The following is a 17,782-nucleotide window of genomic DNA, read 5'->3' as shown; positions in this document are numbered from 1 at the left end:
CTTTAACTATGCCGCTACCATGTTTTTAGTGGAACGTGATGTACTCATCCACGAAGGGGTAGCTGAGGAATAAGATGAGTGAAACTTACGGGAGTTGGACAAACATGAGGTAACACCGCAAGAAATGCATGCTTGAACATAAATGCGTATGCTAGCCTAATCTACAAGTTGTATTATTGTATTCGACCACGAATGGGACCTGTAAAATACGTTGCAAGTGTCAGCCGTAGTCAGAACTGTTGTGTCTAGACAAGACAGCCTAGACACAATGAGAGGAAGCCGAAAGGCACGCGCTAAGCTAAAGCAGGATGGCGTGAGGTCTGAAACAGGATACGTAATGAATGCTATAAAGAAAAGTACGTAGCTACTGGAATACTTAACTTTAATCCATCCTTTTGGTACATCTGGAGATTGTGGCGATACAAGTGAGACTCTTTAGATACATGCAATGTTACTAATGGTGCCTTGCTAGGTCGTAGCCATTGACTTAGCTGAAGGCTATTCTAACTATCTGCTCTGCAAATGAGCGAGGCTTCGTCAGTGTGCATCGCTAGCTACGTCGTCCGTACAACTGGGCGAGTGCTAGTCAGTCTCTCGAGACCTGCCTTGTGGTGGCGCTCGGTCTGCGATCACACAGTGGCGACACGCGGGTCCGACATGTACTAATGGACCGCGGCCGATTTAAAACTACCACCTAGCAAGTGTGGTGTCTGGCGGTGACACCACAAGAACAGTGTTCTATGTCATTGTGAATGCATTATTGCGGAGCTAAGTGGATTTGATTGTGGACACATTGTTGGTGCTCGTATGCCTGGTGCTTCCACCGTATCGAAGAGTTACACCTCATACAGAGAAAGGGGAGAAACGTCACCTGCTAAGTCACAATGAGGACGAAAGTGTGTGTTGAGAGATCGTAACAGACGGTCATTGAATAGGATTGTGACGAAAAATACGAGAACGATATCTGCAAAAGTCACTGCAGAACGGAATATAATACACTCTCGAACCCTGTCACCACCAAAACATCACGAAGGAAGCTCCATTAGGAGGGAATTTCAGGGAGAGCTGAAATGCAAAACCAATCATCAGTGATACGAATGCCCGTAGTACAAAAACGTAGTGTCTAAGCCCTAAAACCCGGGCTGTGGAGAAGTGGAAGGAAGTGATTTGGTCGGTTGTGTCTTGTTGCACACTGTTTCCAACTTCTGACCAAGTTTGTGTCCCAAGAGTGAAACACGGCGAAGGTTTCATTTGGGAAGCCATATCGTGGTATTCCATAGGCCCCATGGTTACTCTGCAAGGTCTCATTAGTGCCGAGCACAATATGACCATTTTGGTTGATCAGGTCCATCCCGTGGTGCGATGTTTGTTCCACAACGGTGTTGCCGTGTTCCGAGACGACAGAGCCCCTGTTTACTCAGCTCGCATCCTCCAGCAATGGTTTTGTGAACACGAGGATGAATTGTCGCATCTCCCCTGGCGATCACAGTCACCAGATCCCTATAGTACTTTGGAGTGACGGGTGATTAGGAATTTCACGCCACTACCCCTCCCCACTTAGTCAGCGACATGTTGATGACATGGGCCACTGTTGATTACTATATCTTGCAACAGGGATAGACGCTCTATTGTGCTGCAGGTAATTTGGCAATTCAGTTCCAGACAACAACAGACAGACAAGGGTGCGTGATCTCTACCTACGTACATCATCATTTCCTGAACTTGCCACTATTTTGCAGGAAGAATAGTATAAGATCCCCTGGAAAATCATACATGGCCTGTATTTATCCATTCCGAGACGACTGGGAACTGTTTTGAATGCCAAAGCCCTTCTGTACTAAGATCCAGTCGTACCATTGGCAGAGAATGGCACAATCGTCCGCTGCCGATTTTGTTTTAGAGATTTTTGGTTACCCTTTAAGAAACCGTCCTTCTGATGTCCTAGTCTCCGAAGTGATCAGCATAAGCAACGACAGAACAGAGTGTTGCAGTGTCGGTTGTGAAGAGATGTGTGGAAGAAGATCGAAAAGGCACCCTTTTTCCAACAAAAAGTGAGTAAATTAACTCCTGGAAAGGGATCATAAATGTCCTTCGGATCAGTAGTGAAGACAAGTTTCCCCCACGTCTCATAATGAATCATGCAGGCAACTATCTTGTCGAAACTCACTGTTTCAGTCTTATCTTACGAGATATTGGAGACATCTACCTGCTAGCACCCCTTTTCACCACAGTGAAGGCGGCAGCGGATCGTCATATGAAATCTGCGACACACGAAAATCGTTGAGCAAGCGTAATGATCGAAGACCGCTCAACTGTTGCCCTAAACCTACAGAGCGTGGTTGGTGCTGCTGTAAAGGAGCACATACCTCACTCGACGGCTCCTGGAATTCGCAGAATAAGATTAATATCAGTCAATCGTAGATGGCTTTGTACAAGCAAACCCATGTCTGTAGAGTGTTCTTCAAACCATCCTGATACAATTCGGCAGTAATGGGGTAGTGTGTGTCTTGCTGAAAGTACAGATGATCGTGTATTGTGCAACCAAACAGCGGATGGGACAGTAGGTTCCTGTGTCGTCTGCCGGCGAAAGATGGCGACAGATCCCATGAAATCCCAAATTGTTGGCTAACGTGGTTGTATTTCCCTACGTTGTTTCCAGCATAGTCCTTGCCATTGGCTTACAGAAACGTGCACAGCGACAAATCATCGCAGCCAACTTATTTCGACGCATGGAGCCTCTGGTGGCGATAGCCCTGCACCCAGGCTTATTTCTCTCCAATTGATGTGCGATGAGCAGAAATAACACCCGTGGTGCTGTATATCCTGTACTCCACAGCAAGGTGGTGCTTCTGGGTGGTTGGACTGGTGACCAGTTGTTTCTGGAACTGAACTGCTGAGTTGCGTGCCGCGTTGTTGAGTGTCCACCCCTGTTACAAGCCATGGTAATCAACAGTGGCCCATGTCATCAACAAGTCGCTGACTATGGCAGATGACTGTGGCGGTACCCTCTTCCATAGCCGAGGTCGCTAACACACGCATGTGGAGTGAGATTCAACACGGAAGTACGCCGGAATCGACAAGGGGGGAGAGGTAGTGGCTGCCTCTCCTGATTTATGACGCAAGGGCATGTGACTCTGTTGGTGGCGATTAGTCCATCAGATTAGGACGTTAATCTCGGTGGCTCATTTGGTGCTAATCGACAGGAGGAGGCTGTGTGTCAGCACTATGTTTCACCTTCTCTCTTCTCTCATCATAGTAAAACAACACGGACATAACGCTATATTCTACACACATTCATTTCAGCTACGCTCTACAAATACACATACAGCATAACTCTCACATATTGGCAAGGAAAGGAGCCCATGTGTTTGGAGAAAGAACAATCTTTCCGATAAGCAGTTGAACCCATCTCCTGGAATTTCTCAGCGGTGTCTCGGAAATACAACCTGTGTCTGAAAAGTTAAGTGAATGGTGTCAGAAAATAAAGTAAACAAGAGCAACAAACAAAATACCTATACTGGCCTTCAAAGCAATCACCATCAGCTACAAAACACTTATGACATCAGTAGTAAAGCTGTCAGAAAACGCTTCTTGTGGAATTGTTTGAAGCACTATGCATTTCTGGATATCTGCATCATTACAGGAGAGGAGACTTGGTTTTACCCACCGAGTGAGATGGCGCAGTGGTTAACACATAGGACTCACATTTCGGAGGATGATGGTTCAAATACGCGTCCGGTCACCCAGATTAAAGTTTTCCGTGATTTCCCTAAGTCGCGCCAGGCAAATGCAGGGGATGGTTCCTTTCAAAGGACACGGCCGATTTCCTTCCCCAGCCTTGCCACAATCCAAGTTTGTGATCCATCTCTAATGATCTCGATGCTGATGGAACGTTAAACTCAACCTTTCTTCCTTCCTTCCTGTTTCTACTAGCGCTGTCTGGAGACCAAGTTGGCTGACAAGATTAAGACGACGTCGATTGCCTTTTCGACTGCAAAGATTTGACTCATCATGAATTTCTGCCTGAGGCAGGGGAGGAAGACAATGAACACTGTGCCACTGTCTATCGCTTGGTCTCCAGATCATATTGGTAGCAACAGGTCTTATCTTCTGTAATAATACTGATTTCGAACAAAGCTTGGCCACGATGCTTCGAGCGATTTCACAAGAAGTGTTTGCTGACAGTTTCCAAAAGTTTCAAACCTGATGTCAGAAGAGTGTCGTAGCTAATAGTGATTACTTTGAAGGCCAGTAAAGATATTTTGTTTGTAACTCTTCTTTCCTTTGTTTTCTGAGACCATCCACCGAACTTTTGAAACGCACCTTGTAGAATTTTTCTCATGTCGGGCACACTCAAACCGTCTGTGGTCAAATACGCCAAATATTCCTTATGCAACTCGAATGAAAAAGCATCGCAACTGTTTAAATATTCCATATATCACCTTCTATCCCGTAAATTGTTTAAATAATCAATATTCTACACATTGTCTAAATTGTTTAAACAATATTCCATACTCTGCAATCGATTTCCCGCCAAATGGTCAATCAACTGAGTCTTTTTCCCGTCAGTTTCCAGGTGGAGGAGGAGAGGCGGAGGGCTGGGTGTTTCCCAGAGGGGGAGAAGTTAATTAATTGATTGAGTAAATTAATTAATCAATAAAATTTATATAAAAAATGAACTTGTATCGGCGAGGGAAGTTCCTGGAGGGGTGCAGGAGGAGGAGCGTGGGGCGAGGAGGAATGGTAGTGGGGCAGGTGGTGGTTTCCTGGAAAACAACTTAACTGAGCAACAGATTAAGGACCTGTCAATCAAAAGGATGGTTTATCCCCAGAAGGTCATAATCCACTTAGCAGAACAGTAGGTTAAGGACCTGTCAATCAAAAGAGAACAATATGTTTGCCCTTGAATGTCTACTTGCCTCTGAATGTAGGCAACTGGCACTAACAAAATGCACTTGTGCTGTCTTTGTTCCACTACTGTGCACCTTGTCCATCTTCCAGTCCGCTGTCATTTCGACACGTACACGGTTAGGCGACATTCCAGTCATTCGAAAAGTGTGCTTTTATTGCTACATAGCAGCTCTCTCTTATTCAATTGATTATTAGCTCGTTTGAATGAAAGCAAATCTGACTCGATTCTGCCTGCACACTAGACACATTCCTAACCAGGAAGAGGAAACAATCAAATTCCATCAACACAGAGACTCATATGGAAGTCATTAACTCTGCAACAAGCTAACCACTTACTCGGGTTGGTGCCACTACCCTGAGATGGTAAATCGAGGGCTGTGTAGCTGTACACTCTTTGCTCCAGGGAGCACGAATAAACCGAATGGAATGGCCTGTGGTATCTGCTGATGTGAATGGATTGAGCATTCTTGGAACCCATTGAAACCTCCAGTGTGCCTTCGTAGGAACCCTGGATGACCTCCGAAGTGCCACGAGAGTGCGATAGGCTGGAGTAGCAAAGTCATGAAGACTTTGTGGACAGCACGCCAAGTGGTATTCAAAAGCATGACACATCTCTCGGGGTGGATCAACACGGTACTCACTGAGAACCAGTAGCAAATTTTGATTTCATAGATACACACTTTTGAACAGACTGCCTTTATTGTGGCTGTTATTTCATTTTTATTCAAAGTTTGATTTTCAGTTTAGTAAAGGTTATTCTTACATTGTGTAATTCCTTTGAATCTAAACCCACACGCTTGCACAGTTATGTAGATGATGAAAAATTTCTTTTGAAAAGTTTACATTAGCATATTATTTCTATAATGCATCTGATTTGTAGTGTTTACTACAAATAAATACAAATATACGATCGAAAAGTACAATGGATTCGAACCTCAGGTACTGAAGATAAATAGGCGACATCAGCAGAGACAGCCATGAAAAAAAGCTCTCAGCATACATGAAAGCATAATAGGCATAGTTAGCTCTCTAAATTGTTGGTTTCAGTTGTCTTCCTAGGATGGCACTGACATGTTCCTCGAAAATTATCGTTATTATAGTAAATAAACATTACTCATAGCAGTGAACAACTATGTTACTGCGGTAAGCCTTTAAACAAGAAATATTGGTGAAGCTATGGAATTTAGGAAGTCAAGTGGTAATTTTAAACTGCAGTGATCAGATTGAAAGACTGTATTGTTTCAATACTGGAAATTTCAGTAAGATGTACAGCTTACTTTGTTGTCCAATATGCACATTTAATCAGAGAAAAGGCACTGGAGGATGGTGATACAAATCCTCGTTCGGTCATCCGGATTTAGGTTTTCTGTAGTATCCCTACATCACTTAAGGCAAATGCCGGGATGGTTCTCTTGGAAGGACATTGCCTATTTGCTTCCCCGTCATCCTCCAGTCCGAGTCTTTGATCCATCTTTAATCATTTCGTCGTTGACAGGCCAAAAAAACACTAAGCTTCTTTCCTTTCTTTAGAGAAAATCGAATATCAAGTCGCTGGAATGAAATAGCTATGAATCCATACGTCTCCACAGCTTTAACCAAACAAAAGTTGGCACTAGGAATGAAGTATATAGTAGTTCAGCATGAATGTACAGGGTGAGTCAAAAAGGACTTCAGAATGATATAGGAATTTATTGAGATAACTTACAGAATCGGTAGACGTGTCATTTTTTAGCAAACAACCTCCAATTTGATTCACATAATGTAACCCATTCCGCCACCAGGAGCGCCAGCGTAGTGCATAGTTAAAATGGTTGCATGAAACGAACTCTGCAATAACTGTTCGGCATAAATTTCGCATCGAATACGTTAAAGAACTTCCAAGCACACTTATAATTTAGCCGACCTGAAAAGTCGAAACTACGCTGCCGTTGCACAAGTTGCGCCCGATTTTCTGCAACCAATGATGGAAGAAATTGATTACCAGTGGGATGTTTGCCGCATCACAAATGGTAGTCACATCGAAGCAAAATAACACTTGACACTTTTATGTGAGACCTGAGGTTGTTTGCTACAAAATGACAAATCTACTGATTCCGAAAGTTGGCTCTGAGCACTATGGGACTCAACTGCTGTGGTCATCAGTCCCATTTCCGAAAGTTATCTCAACAAATATTTATATCATTCCAAAGCTGTTAAGTTGCTTTTGACTCACCCTGTATTTTCAGTTTACATTTTGCCGTTAAATACAGAAGTTGTCATACACAACATGATTACTACTAACATTTCACAAACGGTACATAACAATGTGTTTAATATGTGATGGCTCGCAAAGGGCGAATGTTTTTTCTGTATAATGACTGTTGTTGTTGTTGTTGTTGTTGTTGTGGTTTAGAGTCCGAAGACAAGTTTGATACGGCTATCTCCATGCTAGTCTAATCTGTGCAAGCCTCTTCATCGCTACTTCCATTTCAACATCCGTGCTGTATTTGACCCTTGGTTTCCCTCTTTCATCTTTACATTCCACACTTCCTTCCATAACCATACTGACAATTCCTTGATGTTTCATGATGCGTCCTATCAACTGATTCCTTCTCTTAGTCAGGTTGGGCCACAAATTTCTTTTCTTCCACATTCTATTTAGTACCCCTTCATCTGTCATTCGATCTACCCATCTTAAGTTCAGTATTCTCCTAAGGCACGACATTACGAAAGCTTCTTCTTTCTTCTTATCTGAACTGCTTATTGCTCACGTTTTACATCTGTACAAGGCTAAAGTTCAGACAAACCTTCAGAAAAAACTTCCCAACACTTAAATTTGGATTAGATGCCAACATATTTCTCTTTTTGAGAAATGCTTTTCTTGCTATTGCCAGTCTGCACTTTGTATTCTGTCTGCTCCAGCCAGTATCAGTTACTCTGCAGTCGAAATGGCGAAACTCATCTACTACTTTTAATGTCTCCTTTACTAATCTAATTCTCTCAGCATCGCTTGATTTAATTCCTCTAAATTCCATTGAAATTGTTTTACTTTTCTTGATATTCATCTTATAATCTCCTTCCAATTCAATACCATTCTGTTTACCTGCTCCTCTACATCCTGTTCTGACAGAATTACATCGTCACTGGCAAAAGAGTACAGACCACACAACATTTCAAGAAAGCTTTCTCTAAGTCTAGAAAGGCTGTAAACGTAGGTTTGCCTTTCTTCAAATCGCATGGGGAGAGATCAGGACTGAATGGAGGATGTGTAAGGGCTTCCCAGCGAAACTCGTACAGCGTAGTCGAAACAAGCTTGGTATCATCCTCCATACAGTTCCGATCTCTCGCCATGCGCACCCCATATTTTTGGAGCCCTGAGGAAAGACATTAGTAGCCGTCGATTTGCTCTGGACGAAGGGTGCACGCCTGGGTACAATTATGGTTTCGTAGGCTACCGCAAACATTTTTTGATGAAGGCATTCACTATCTTGTCTCACAATGGGATAAATGTATTAACAGTTACGGCAATTACTTTTGAAATAATAAACAGTTTAATTACTTGTTTTCTAATAACTTTATATTGGAACTCATCCATTTGCACCGCGATTGTATAGAAAAACAACAATATCGGAATTGTGAGTCCGTCTTGATGCAAAACATCTTGTTATTTGTTTACTTTTTTATTCGCCGAAACTAGTTTGGGAATAAATAAATAAAGAAATAACAAGGTGTTTTGCACCAAGACGGATTCACAATTCCGATATTGCTGTTTTGACTTGTTTTTCATTGTTAAAAACGATTCAAGAGACAAGAGCGCACAAAATATTTTTTTATTCAAGACAACCGGTTTCAACAGTCTTAGCTGTCATCTTCAGCTCTCAAACATTTTTTTGTACTAAAACATGTTCATTTTACGCCGAACCTCATACACAAGATGTCAAGTGGATAAAACTCAGCACATTTATCCACTTGACATCTTGTGCATGTGGTTCAGCGTAAAATGAACATGTTTTACTACAAAAAATGTTTAAAGCTTGAAGCTGACAGCTAAAACAGTTGAAACCGGTTGTCTTAAATAAAAAATATTTTGTGTGAGCTTGGATTTTGGTTTTTAACAATTAAAACAGATCGTCCTTCAATAGTCTCATAATGAGAAAATTCGATCTACTTGTTTTCCATCTGTCTCGTTTTCATTTGACTAGCCCTTATAACAGAGCCAAGTCGTGTGTTTTCCAGTTTTTTTTCTTTTTTGTTTATAGAAAATTTCCACTTCAAACGCTGATAAGTACTACGATAAGTACTACATCATTGTATTATTGTTTTCCTGATTTCAGAAGCTCTAAAACAATGAAATATAATTATATTTAAACAACGTTATAGCTATGTACGAATGCATGCTCTCATGGCGATACCCATTAATAAAATATTCTCAGGTTTCAAGCAACGTCAAGTTGTTAACTGCCCACTAGCTTTCAACAGAGATCTCCTCTACCGTTGCAAAGTGGTTGACTGTCGTCTGAATGCCGCTGCCATACTTATAAAGCACGCCGCCGCCAGTGACGCCACTGGTGCCTAGTCCCTTGCCGTATATGGCAATGTTTTGGTGGCGCGACCGCCGCACCAGCTTCAGCTCCAGAGTTACAGGATCCTAGGCCGTACTCAGCTTCAGCCACCGTCTTTATTGTGGGTGTTGTCCGATTTTTGATCTCTCTTGCTGATCCCAGAAGTCGTTGGTCCGCTTAATAATAGAAGTGTCATCTAACGCATTTCGCGGCTCGAAACCCGAGGATATTTTATTAATGCATATCGCCGCGAGAGCATGCATTCGTACATAACGTACCTCTACGGGGAGGAGACGTAGCGCAGCATTAGACGCCTGGGGAAGGTGCGCGTTGAGGAGGCCAATGTATTAAGCCCGCTAGCCTTCTTACTACGCGTCCGTGATGAGAAGACGAGCCCACGATTTGCCATCATTAACCATCACATCGACACTGTAGTAACCAGAAGAATATTTCGCCGTGCCAGTTTCGTCCTGCTGCGGGCGTCACAGGCAGTGGCTCAGCGGTATAAGCATGGCAGTGGCATTCAGACGACAGTCAACGTCAACTACTTGACAATAGCAGAGGAGACCGATGCCGGCCGCTCACTGTCCGTTGACCACTTGACGCTGTTTGAAACACAACAATATTATACTGAAGGTAATAGCTGCCTGGACATACACATAAATGATAAATTGCTTATATTAGCACTATCTTAAACTGTTTGCTTTTCCGATCCATTTCTTGACGAAATCTTTGTATGGGTATCTTCTACAGTTTTAACACATTCAGTCTGTGTGCGTTCCATGGGACACCCGATATATGCACTGCTGGACGTTCAAACTGCAACACCAGGCAGGGTAGCGAACAATGAAAGTTACTTATAATGAACATACAGTATACCATGCAGTTGTGCTCAGGTCGTTCTGAGGCAATTAGATTAGGGAACGTGACACTAAATTTGGTAGATGAGTTTTGCTACTCGAGCAGCAAGATGATGGGTGAAGTAGGGAGGATATAAAATGCAAACCGGTAATGCAAGGAAAAGCGTTTCTGAAGAAGAGCAGTTTGTTAAAATCGAATATAGATTTAAGTATTAGGAGGTCTTTCCTGAAGGTATTTGTCTGGAGTGTAGCCATCTCTGGAAGTGAAACATGGACTAAACAGTTTAGACAAGAAGAGAATAGAGGCCTCTGAAATGTGGTCGTACAGAAAAATGCTGCTGATTACAGGGGTAGACCGCGTAACTAACGAGGAGGTACGGAATAGATTTGGGGAGACAAGAAATTTGTGACACAACTTAACTAAAAGAAGGTGTCAGTTGATGGTACATCAAGAGATCACCAATTCAGTATTGGAGGACGGGGAGCGGGGGAAGGTAAAAATCGTAGAGGGAGACCATGCGACAGATAAAGCAAACAGATTCAGAAGAATGTAGGTTGTAGTTATTTGCAGCTGAAAAGGTTTACACAGTGTAGAGTAGCATGGAGAGCTGCATCAAACAAGTCTTCAGATCAAAGACCACAACAATTGCAGTTTTACGTGATTTGGGAATACACACCACGCGAAATTTTGTACACAGAGCTTTCACCTCTGGCAATAACAATAGCTCTAACCCGACAGGTCATCGAGTCGTACTGAGCTTAGACGACAGATATGGGTAAATCATTCCATGCTACCTCACTCTATGCCAGAATTTATCAGTCGAAACGGCTGGCGAGTGGGAAATGCCAGTCTCTGAGAAAACCATGACCAGAGGTTTTCAGTCAGCGAAAGATCTGGAGAAGGTGCTGGACAAGGCAACAATCGAATATTTTCTGTATCGAGCTAGGAAGACGGGCAACATACTATCTCGGGATACCTTGCTGAAACACAACTTCACACAGACCTCAAAGATATGACACACTCGTCGACATTAACAAATCAGAGATTTCGCGCCCTCTGTGTGAACCAGAGGTGAGAGCGTTATGTACCCAATGACACACGATACCATCAGGCCAACTGCTGGGTCCGTATGACGATGATGAATGCGTTTCGGTATTGTTCGTTCCGCTCGGAGCCTCCACACATGGATGTCCATCGTGATGCTGTACTCAGGACCACGACTTACCTGACAAGACGACGTGGTGGCACTCCTGCGTCCTGTTTTGTCGTTGGGCACACCACAGATGGCACACCTCTCTCTGCTACCGCGTTAAGGGCAGCAGCATGAATGGTCGCCGTCCTGACAGTCCGGGATGTTCCACATGTCGTCGCTCTCCATGTATGAATACTTGTCTTGCTGCGAACATGCCCATTTCTTGATTCAAGGTACGTAACGTGACTGTCATCCTGCACTGTCGAGTAATTAATACGTCTGTTCCCTCATGTGTTAGTCGCTTGGGGCCATAGGGATCCTCCATGGTGTTAAGTAGGACCCTCCTAAACTCATCGACTCCATATTCGCACGAAAATAATTGGATTCCAAATAATGCGAACAGCAATATCACAGAACGGTAAACCAGAGCCTCGATAGGGTACGATTATGCCACTGTCGAATAACAACACTAGCTGGTGGACGTTTCTCTTTTCGTTACACAAGGCATAACACGATCTTCCCAAGAACGACCAACACTGAGAGGCGATGACTGAGAAACACATTGCGTAATCTGTCCTTACATACCGAATGTAGATAATGTTACGGCTACCTACTTCGTGCGACTGCACTGACATGTTAATTGCGTATCCAAGCATGTCGTAGGCTTCGTGTCAATAACTTTTCTTGCATGCTGCCTTCATTGTATTACAATTTTATTGCGCAGAAATATATTTGTCCGTCTTGAATTACGAAGACGCTTTTGAACACTAGAATTATATATTGCAACAGCACTGCCAAAGAGTTACGCGTAGAAATAAGAGACGCCAACCTGAAATGGGTGCATGTCACAGAGTTCGTGTTCGTGTACCAAATAAATATTACGAGTATAGTGCGTTGCGCTTACTCAGTCACCGACATAAAGGTAGTACTAGACGTCCAAGGGCTCTGTCAACACCATTTTCTTTGGACATCGTAGATTTACGTCGGGAATAATTTCAAAACATCGTTCAACACTGCAGTAGGTCTCTGTAAAATTGCATGACCTCCGTAACGCTTTTTGACATTAATACTGTTTTTGTAGCTTGCAGGCTACTGACTTCACTAAGGGGACGTCGATGCGTGATTCACTTTTTCCCGTCTTGTTAATACAATAGCGACGTAATGCTCGGGCGTAGCAGCAAAACCGGCGATGCTTACTAGCGACAAGACGCAGTCAACACCTCGACTGCGTGACAGCAATGCTTCTCCTATTCATACACAACACGTGACACGAAACACGCTGGACAACGGGCGAGCGAGCGATCGAGGGAAACATCCACCAGAAACCACTTGACCTGGCAACCTACAACTGGCGCCAAGCTTAACTTCTATTTTCGATGTGTGATTTAAAATACACCCCAAGTTTCTGTTTTCATTCGCGTAAAAATGTAAACTTCATCCACAGAACCTGGCGGGCCCTGTGGTATCGACCGACCACCATGTCACCCTCCGCCAACGGCGACATATGATGCAGTACGGAGGAGCTTGGGGTCAGCACGCCGCTCTCTGGGCTGTTAGTTTTCGTGACCTGGAGCCGCTACTACTCAGTTGGCATCACGAGGCTGAGTGCACCCCGCTTCCCTCCTCCCAACAAGCAAAAATCCCTAGGAATATCGGGAATCCAACCTGGGTCCTCTGTATGGCGATCAATAGCGCTGACCACTCAGCTACGGAGACGGAACTTTAATTCTTTCAGCAGTTATTTATGGTTCGGCTAATTCAACCGTTACAAGGTATAGTCTCTTTAATCTAAAGTTAACAAATACAATTTCAAGCCCTGTTTCGATGTCTCTGTCTTCTGCCTCCTCTGCCTGCTGAAGCCTACGACATTCTTCAGTTCCTTATTCCAGCGGCCGGGTGGTGTGCCTTGGAATCTGCGTCTTCCTCTGGGACTCCACTCCAGTAATGTCTTTGCCTATGATCTGTCATTTCGATGTGCGATATATCTTTTCGATTTTGGTGTCTTTATCGTTTCCACAACATCCCGAACTCCTTTCGTTGTTCTTATTTCTTCACTTCTTTTTTCACTTTTCTTAGTGAAAACTTTTTGTAGCTTTCTGAGATGTTTTCTTTTGAAAATCACAGCTCTGTCTCAGTACGGAAAGAAGATGCTGTTCGAAAAAACAGATTTTTTTAAATTTGTTGGCATATTAGCTTTAAAAATGGATGCGTTTCTCCCATAAGCCCTTCAACCCAGCTTCATTCGGCGGAAAAATCAGATTTTAAATCTTCTTGGATATCATTTAACGGTCCTAGATAAACATATTCGTTAACATTATTTAGACAGTTGTTGTTCAATATTATTTGTCTTGTAGTACCATTGCTGTGCATAACATTTGCTTTTTGACAGATTTATCTTGAGGCACACTTTCTCGCAACTATCTAACAAATCGTTTATGTAATGGGAAATTTTCTGTTGGATGAGGAGTAAAGCAGGATGATCCTATACCCCAGAAACTGCGAGGGCTTGTTGAAAAGTAGTGCCCCCAAATTATTTATGTGAAAACTCTTAAATCTGTTAACATTCTAAGATCATTCTGCATTTTTATTATTCATGTCTACATATTTATTTCTCAAAATAGTCACTCTGGTGACGAACACATTTCTCCCAAAGAGAGAGCAAGTTGTTGACAACGTCACTGTAGAATGTTTCACTTTTTTGATGGACCCACATCCTCACCTCTGCCTGCACCGCTTCATCGTTATCAAAGTGTAGTCCTCGAAGTTGTTTTGAAAACGGATTGAAATCGGATGGGACCAAGTTGAGGCTGTATGGAGGATGATCGCTGGCAGTGAACCCAAGGCGTCGGTTTATTGCAGATATAGCAGTGCTCGTTTGAGATTGTCATTGTCATTCTGAAGGAGAGAGTGCTTCATTTGCGAACGAACTCTACCACGCTGTTTCTCACGTGCCGACATAGTTACGTTGTACGCCGCCATATTACACGCTATAATTCAGAGCCCTCGAGCGGCAAAGATGTGCAAATATGTAGACATGAAGAACAAATATGTAGTATGTTAATAAAGTTCGTTTTATATAAAAATCTTTACTGGTTTTCACGTAAAAATTTGGAGGTATTATTTTTCAGCCTGTCCTCGTCTTTATAGCAGTCATCGAGATGGCTATATCCAAAATTATTTGGAAAGAAAAGTGAATTAGAATAAACTAACTTGTGATCTGCATACGTGTAGAAAATACAGTCTTAAAAAGTAAGGAAGAATAGTGTTTAAGTCCCGTCGACATCGAGGTCATTAGAGATGGAGCACACGCGTAAATTGTATTCAAGGATGGAGAAGGAAATCGGCCGTACTCTTTGACAGGAACCATTTCGGCATTTGCCTGGAGCGAGTTACAGAAATCACGGAAAACGTAAATCTGAATGGCCGGACGAGGACCTGAACTGTCGTCCCGAATGCGAGTCCAGTGTGCTAATCATTGCGTTACTTCGTTCGGTGATACAGTCTTGTGAAATGAGGTGAAGTTTTTGGAACGCCTTGTACAACAACAACGAATATCGCATAATCGCAGAGATATTGGGATAATCTGTGAGGGCGTGCACTTACCTTTCGGGAATTTTCCGAAGCGGAAGGGCGGCGGTGGCGGTGCATGCTGTGGGTCGGCAGGCGTCTCTGTGGGCGGCTCCTCGCCGTCCTTGTACGGCTTGGCGTTGTCCAGCGTCTTCAGGCCGACGCACAGGTCCGCCACAGCTTCCAGAATGGTTGCGCCGTTCTGGGCTTCCTCTGACTGGGCAGACTCCTCTAGCTTCGCAGCAGCCGCCGTCTCGAGCTTGCGTGGTAACGGTTTCGGTGGGCACACAGCAACGGGTACCGGTGTAGCAGCGGCATCTGCAGCACACTTCGCCTCATCCTCGACAGTCGCAGTCTGGTTTTCGTACAGACTTCCTTCGAGTGCTCCGGTAGATTCCCTCGGGGCACCAGCCGCCTCCAGTTCGTGTTGGGGCTTCATGTCCCACGACCCGTCATCGGAAATCTCGATCAGAGGCTCCGAAGCACTCGGAGTAGGAGTCTCCGTGACAACCGGCTGCACGTTCTCGTTGGCACTAACTCCCGCATTTTCACTTCCCCCGCCACTCTCGCCTTCTGGTGAGATCGATTTAGGTGTCGAATTTGTATCAGAAATTTTCACTTCTCCCACGCTCACATTGGAAATTATCACTTCCGTCACCTTATCACCAGTATTCTTCACTTCGCTCATACTCACATCAGGTTGCTTCACTTCTTCCACGCTAGTGTGAGAATTTTTCACTTCTGCCTTCGTCTCGAGAGAATCATTCACTTGCGCACTATTCATTTCGGAACTCTCCACTTCCACCATAACTGTTTCGGAACTGCTCACGTCTGTTGTACTGATCTCTGGAATTTGCACTTCTGCCTTGCTGGCTTCCGAACCTCTGACTTCTGCCACCTCGGCGTCAGAGTTCTTCGCTTCTGCGACGTTCTCATGTGAGTTCTTCTCTCCTGTCGTATTCGCAATGGAACTTACTTGCTCGCCTTCTTCGAAGGTAATTAAGGCGGTGGTTGCCTCTCCGTTCTGAGCCTGGCACTTATCTGTATCAGCCTCGCCAGTGGAGGTATCACCACTTTTAGGGGGCGACAGGGCCTCTTCTGTCACTTTAGCGTCCTTGTTCAACATGCTTACAGTCTGTCGTATTCACTTATACTCTCCCAGAGAAAAGGTCCGGCGCTTCTCAGGTTTATCTGCAACAGAAATTAATTTTGAATGATTAGAGTCAGTGTATAAAAAATAGTATCTTTACAGGCTATAAAAATGTAATATCATCAGAAAGAAAGTACACTGTGTTGTTGAATGCGAGGTACAAGCATGTCATTCACATGCACTTGCTTCAATCGTGTTGATGTCCTAAGGAAAGTCCCTTAATAATAAGCTATAGTTATACTTCGAAATTACAATGTCATGTTATGAAATGTGCTATCCTATGACAAGTTGTGGATTTTTTTATTTACCTCAGAATTGTGTATTTTTCTCTCTTTATTCTGTGAGTAGCTGTCTTATCTGTTCGGCATTTATCACATTCTACACAGGGCAGTATCTCTTTTGCAACATCTTTAGCCGTTGTTTCACCTGCCCCTGCCAGTTATTTCTTCTCAGTTACCAAACTGTTAGTGTTAGTTCTGTATGTAAGCTTCTCTCTCTCTCTCTCTCTCTCTCTCTCTCTCTCTTACCTCTTACACACACACACACACACACACACACACACACACACACACTTTCCTATCCTAATCACCACCTGTCAAAATTCAAACTGTACGCCTGAATGATCGAAGTAATAATAATAATAATAATAATAATAATGGTAATAAGATGTGACTGACGTACGATGCCCATTGTTGTAAATTTCAGATACACCTGTTTCTACTGAAATATCACGAGCGCAGTTTCGTTATCATAATTGATATGAACATTCATAACAATATAGGGGAGAGTTCTGTACTTGGAAGATAGCGCACCTACGAGCACAAGTTGTTTTCTTGACCGATATTTTAGTCGTCTGGTGGGTGATTTTAGAATCACATGAAGGAATGCTCACTAGACACCTCATCCGCTTTTTTTAAAAAAAAAAAAAAAAAAAAAAAAGTTCAAATGTGTGTGAAATCTTATGGGATTTAACTGCTAAGATCATCAGTCCCTAAGCTTACACACTACTTAACCTAAATTATCCTAAGGACAAACTCACACACCCGTGCCCGAGGGAGGACTCGAACCTCCGCCGGGACCCGCCGCACAGTCCATGACTGCAGCGCCCTAGACCGCTCGGCTAATCCCGCTCCTCCGCTTTTTCTAAGTTGTTGTGAGACATAACATTGTGTTTCGTGCAGTGTTTGTAAATTCACTGCTGGGGGGGGGGGGGGGGGGGGGAATTAGTACACCCTTTTAGAGGCTTTCAATTCACTTGAGATTATTGTTGCAATAGTGCGTATGGAGTATATGAAATGATTATATTTGCAGATCAACAGCACAGGCGCTTCTGAGGTACCAGATATCGACACATATTAGTACGTGGTATAGCCTCCACGGGCGGTAATGCAGGACTGTGGCATACAGTCGATTGTACAGATGGCGAATACTATCTTGGGATACGTTTCACCACGCCTGCTCGACCTATTCATTGAGTTCTGTAAGAGTTGTTGGTTGAGGAGTTCACGAGTCACTTCTCGTCCCATCATATCCCACACGTGCCCGGTTGGAGATAAGTCC

At 43.5% G+C, this 17,782-nt stretch overlaps 1 protein-coding gene across 1 annotated transcript in view; it reads right to left on the bottom strand.

Annotated features, from left to right (window-relative positions):
- LOC124555640 (neurofilament heavy polypeptide-like) overlaps positions 1-16,263 on the bottom strand; it is a 308,023-nt gene extending 291,760 nt beyond the window's left edge. Inside the window, exon 1 of the mRNA XM_047129622.1 lies at positions 15,109-16,263. Within this exon, the coding sequence (XP_046985578.1) occupies positions 15,109-16,198 (1,090 nt within the window). The 5' untranslated portion in view covers positions 16,199-16,263. The remainder of the gene's footprint in view (positions 1-15,108) is intronic.
- Positions 16,264-17,782: the final 1,519 nt, after the last annotated feature.

Source organism: Schistocerca americana, chromosome X (genome assembly GCF_021461395.2).
Source record: "Schistocerca americana isolate TAMUIC-IGC-003095 chromosome X, iqSchAmer2.1, whole genome shotgun sequence".
NCBI classification, from domain to species: domain Eukaryota; kingdom Metazoa; phylum Arthropoda; class Insecta; order Orthoptera; family Acrididae; genus Schistocerca; species Schistocerca americana.
This window is presented reverse-complemented; position numbering and strand designations above follow the sequence as displayed.